The 5,000-nt window shown below is 50.7% G+C and overlaps 2 protein-coding genes across 3 annotated transcripts in view; both read left to right on the top strand.

Annotated features, from left to right (window-relative positions):
- The window catches only part of LOC132462155 (uncharacterized), a 306,161-nt gene that overhangs the window by 190,654 nt on the left and 110,507 nt on the right, over positions 1 to 5,000 (top strand). The gene's annotated exons all lie outside the window — the stretch shown is intronic.
- slc8a4a (solute carrier family 8 member 4a) overlaps positions 1 to 5,000 on the top strand; it is a gene marked incomplete at its 3' end in the record, with an annotated part of 26,911 nt that extends 21,911 nt beyond the window's left edge. The window contains exons 7-8 of the mRNA XM_060056548.1: positions 1,412 to 1,684; positions 4,666 to 5,000. Of these exons, the coding sequence (XP_059912531.1) occupies positions 1,412 to 1,684; positions 4,666 to 5,000 (608 nt within the window). The remainder of the gene's footprint in view (positions 1 to 1,411; positions 1,685 to 4,665) is intronic.

Below are 5,000 nucleotides of genomic sequence, written 5' to 3'. Positions count from 1 at the left end.
GAGACACGCCCACTAGTGTGGGCTTACACAGGCTTACATAAAAATGACTTGAGGGGCCTTTAGTGTGATGGAGTCCACTCCTGGGCTTTCACTGCCCAGGGATTTTATTTTATAGGTTTGCAATTAAACCTCAGATAGGAGGCCTGTTGTACTGTGTTTAACCTGATAGGACGCCTGTTGTACTGTGTTTAACCTGATAGGACGCCTGTTGTACTGTGTTTAACCTGATAGGACGCCTGTTGTACTGTGTTTAACCTGATAGGACGCCTGTTGTACTGTGTTTAACCTGATAGGACGCCTGTTGTACTGTGTTTAACCTGATAGGACGCCTGTTGTACTGTGTTTAACCTGATAGGACGCCTGTTGTACTGTGTTTAACCTGATAGGACGCCTGTTCTACTGTGTTTAACCTGATAGGACGCCTGTTGTACTGTGTTTAACCTGATAGGACGCCTGTTGTACTGTGTTTAACCTGATAGGACGCCTGTTCTACTGTGTTTAACCTGATAGGACGCCTGTTGTACTGTGTTTAACCTGATAGGACGCCTGTTCTACTGTGTTTAACCTGATAGGACGCCTGTTCTACTGTGTTTAACCTGATAGGACGCCTGTTCTACTGTGTTTAACCTGATAGGACGCCTGTTCTTCTGTGTTTAACCTGATAGGACGCCTGTTGTACTGTGTTTAACCTGATAGGACGCCTGTTGTACTGTGTTTAACCTGATAGGACGCCTGTTCTACTGTGTTTAACCTGATAGGACGCCTGTTGTACTGTGTTTAACCTGATAGGACGCCTGTTGTACTGTGTTTAACCTGATAGGACGCCTGTTGTACTGTGTTTAACCTAATAGGACGCCTGTTCTACTGTGTTTAGCCTCAGATGGGAGGCCTGTTCGAATAGCTTTTAAGGTCTGCTGATTTTATCACGGTATCAAAAATGCATGACTTGGTGAACACCAAGTCAACACCAAGAAAGATAATTTCCTTGAATAATTAATATTTGGTAGGATTTCAAGTGGTTTGAGTGTAGCTGTGTTGTGGTGAGGGGCTGCTATTGGGACCTTTACTTTGGTATCATGTCGTGGTGCGGCCTTTAAGAGGAAGGACGGCTGAGGGCTTTTACTCTGAAGGTGTTGCTGGACCAAAGGTTGTTTATTAGTTTTTATTTTATTTGTTTGTTTATGTGTTTGTTTGTCTGTTTACGTCTTTGTCAGTTTGTTTATGTCTTTGTTTGTCTGTTTGTTTATGTGTTTGTTCGTTTGTCTGTTTGTTTATGTCTTTGTCTCTTTGTTTATGTATCTGTTGTCTGTTTGTTTATGTGTTTGTTCGTTTGTCTGTTTGTTTATGTCTTTGTCTCTTTGTTGATGTATCTGTTGTCTGTTTGTTTATGTGTTTGTTTGTTTGTCCCCAGGTGACGATGACGATGAGGACAGCGGCGAGGAGCGCCTGCCCTCCTGCTTCGACTACATCATGCACTTCCTCACCGTGTTCTGGAAGGTTCTGTTCGCCTTCGTCCCGCCCACCGAGTACTGGAACGGCTGGGCCTGCTTCTTCGTGTCCATCTCCCTGATCGGCGTTCTGACGGCCGTCACCGGAGACCTCGCCTCGCACTTCGGCTGCACCGTCGGCCTCAAGGACTCCGTCACCGCCGTGGTGTTTGTGGCGCTCGGGACCTCCGTCCCAGGTGGGTCCCCTCCCCCCACCTGTGACATCACTAGTGATCTACACCTGTCTACTAGTGACATCACTAGTAATCTACACCTGTCTACTAGTGACATCACTAGTGATCTACACCTGTCTACTAGTGACATCACTAGTGATCTACACCTTTCCCATCACTAGTTCTCTAGACCAGTGACATAACAAGTGATCTAGACCTGTGAGATCACTAGCGATCTAGACCTGTCACATCACTAGTGATCTACACCTGTGACATCACTAGTGATCTAGACCTGTCACATCACTAGTGATCTAGACCTGTGACATCACTAGTGATCTACACCTGTCACATCACTAGTGATCTAGACCTGTGACATCACTAGTGATCTAGACCTGTGACATCACTAGTGATCTAGACCTGTGACATCACTAGTGATCTACACCTGTCACATCACTAGTGATCTACACCTGTCACATCACTAGTGATCTACACCTGTCCCATCACTCGTGATCTAGACCTGTGACATCACGAGTGATCTAGACCTGTCACATCACTAGTGATCTAGACCTGTCACATCACTAGTGATCTAGACCTGGATCAGGAGGAGGTTCTTCCGACCCTCTCAGGCTCAGAGCTGTGTTGTGTGTCTTTCTTCACAGTGAGCTAGAGGTAGCCAAAGTACTGCAGGATACTCCGGTCCCCAACCTCGTCCTGAATTCACACCATCCACTGTCCGTCGCATTATTTACTCTCAATCACGTTGGATAAAAGTGTCTCCTAGATTGCCGTGGTTCCCTTAGCGTCTGAATGGAGCTCCATCCCACCTGTAACTATAGCGACCGGCTCTCTGCAGAGCCTCAGTAGGTGGAGGGCTGCCTGCTCCTCATTACGTCAACGTATCGACTGGTCCGTGTCAGAGCGGCTCGCCCTCACCGACCCTGCAGCCAGAGGTCTGTGTTCAGCGGGTGGAACCCACCTGCCCTGCTTTGGGTTCTGCATTCTGTTACGAATCGGTAACGGTTAATGGTTCATCAGTGGAGGACCAGCGTTCAGATCCTTGGATTAAAGAAACAGCTTCATAGGCTACAGGGAGAAAACCAGCTGAGGAATAACGTCTAACTGGTTTCTGGGGAGTAGCTCAGTGGGAAGCTCGGCAGCTTACTAAATATGTATCCCGCCATTATGCCGTTGACAACAGGCGGCTTTGTGTGCAGGTGTGCATGCATGTGTGGTTGTGTGTGTGCATGCATGTGTATGCATTTGTATGTTTGTGTGTGTTTATTTATGTGTGACAACAGACTGCTTGGTGTGCATGCACGTGTGTGTGGTTGTGTGTGTGCGTGTATGTATGGTTTGGTGTGTGCATGCGTGTGTGCCTATATGTATGGTTGTATGTGTGCATGTGTGTGTTTGTGTGTATGCAAGTACGTGTGTGTGTGTGTGGGTTTATGCACGAACGTGCGTGCGTGTGTGCGTGGGATAGCTGATAAAGTCTTGGTGGTAGCACTGCACTGGAAACGTGATTATTCTGGGATGTCTTTCTCGCGTTATTTCCAGCTCCCTGTCTCTGTACGTCCGAGGCCTGTCACACAGCCCAGCTTAACGTCAGCCTTCAGCTCTGGGTCTGAACCATGGGGCCGACCGTCCTGCACACAATGAAGAGCATCTACTGTCTCCCTTCTAGCCTCGGAGGACAGGCCAGGTCCTAGAGGGTCCTAGAGGGTCCTGAGGTTCCTAGAGGGTCCTAGAGGGTCTTAGAGGGTACTGGAGGGTCCTAGTGGGTCCTAGAGGGTCCTAGAGGGTCCAGAGGGTCCTAGAGGGTCCTAGAGGGTCCTAGTGGGTCCAGAGGGTCCTAGTGGGTCCTAGAGGGTCCTAGAGGGTCCTAGAGGGTCCTGAGGGTCCTAGAGGGTCCTAGACGATCCAGAGGGTCCTAGAGGGTCCTAGAGGGTCCTAAAGGGTCCTGAGGGTCCTAGAGGGTCCTAGTGGGTCCTGGAGGGTCCTGAGGGTCCTAGAGGGTCCTTGAGGATCCAGAGGGTCCTAGAGGGTCCTAGAGGGTCCTGAGGGTCCTAAAGGGTCCTGAGGGTCCTAGAGGGTCCTAGAGGGTCCTGGAGGGTCCTGGAGGGTCCTAGTGGGTCCTAGAGGGTCCTAGAGGGTCCTAGAGGGTCCTAGAGGGTCCAGAGGGTCCTAGAGGGTCCTAGAGGGTCCTAGAGGGTCCTGAGGGTCCTAGAGGGTCCTAGACGATCCAGAGGGTCCTAGAGGGTGCTAGAGGGTCCTGAGGGTCCTAAAGGGTCCTGAGGGTCCTAGAGGGTCCTAGTGGGTCCTGGAGGGTCCTGAGGGTCCTAGAGGGTCCTAGAGGGTCCTTGAGGATCCAGAGGGTCCTAGAGGGTCCTAGAGGGTCCTGAGGGTCCTAAAGGGTCCTGAGGGTCCTAGAGGGTCCTAGAGGGTCCTAGAGGGTCCCGAGGGTCCTAGCGGTCTAGCCGGTCTATCCTCTTCCTGGGAGCTGACTGACGCCGTGGTTTAAACACCGGCCGCTCTGAACAGTCAGCGCTTCAAACGCACCGCCGCCGATAAACTGAAATAAAATGAACCATGAAGTGAAGTTGATTACCTCCTGAACTACAAGAGAGGAGAGCACTGCTGAACAGAGACCCTCCTCCGCCCAGTGGACGCGTTTGGTCCGGCGGTTTCTTCACACGTTGATATTGGAGCCTCACTTTTCAACCGATGATTCATGAGGCGGTGAACTCAGACCGGACACTTGAGAAAAGATAGAAATTGAAAAAACTATTGAAAAAAGTGATGTAAATAAAGTGCAGCTCAATATAAATAAAGGCTTTGGGTTTTTACATAAAAATGTTAACGAAAAAAAAAAAATACTCATCCTGAATTTTCCGTCTTAAGTGCGACTTAAAGTCATCTTTAATAGTAATATAACCTAAATATTGCAACGGTGGCTCCAACCATTTCCTCCTTCTCCTTCTTCCCTCGCTGGCTCCACGCCACAGACACCTTCGCCAGTAAGGTGGCGGCCATCCAGGACCAGTACGCCGACGCGTCCATCGGCAACGTGACGGGCTCCAACGCCGTCAACGTGTTCCTGGGCATCGGCGTGGCCTGGACCATCGCCTCCGTCTACTGGAGCTCCCGCGGGCAGAAGTTCCTGGTGAACCCCGGCTCGCTGGCCTTCTCCGTCACGCTGTTCACGGTGATGGCGGTGTGCTGCGTGATGGTGCTGCTGTACCGCCGCCGGCCGGGCGTGGCGGGGGGCGAGCTGGGGGGGCCGCGGACCGCCAAGCTCCTCACCCTCGGCCTGTTCCTGTCCTGCTGGCTCATCTACATC

This window comes from Gadus macrocephalus, chromosome 7 (genome assembly GCF_031168955.1).
Source record: "Gadus macrocephalus chromosome 7, ASM3116895v1".
Taxonomy (NCBI): domain Eukaryota; kingdom Metazoa; phylum Chordata; class Actinopteri; order Gadiformes; family Gadidae; genus Gadus; species Gadus macrocephalus.
Note: the sequence above shows the minus strand (reverse complement) of the source record. Positions and strands in the feature narration are given on the sequence as shown.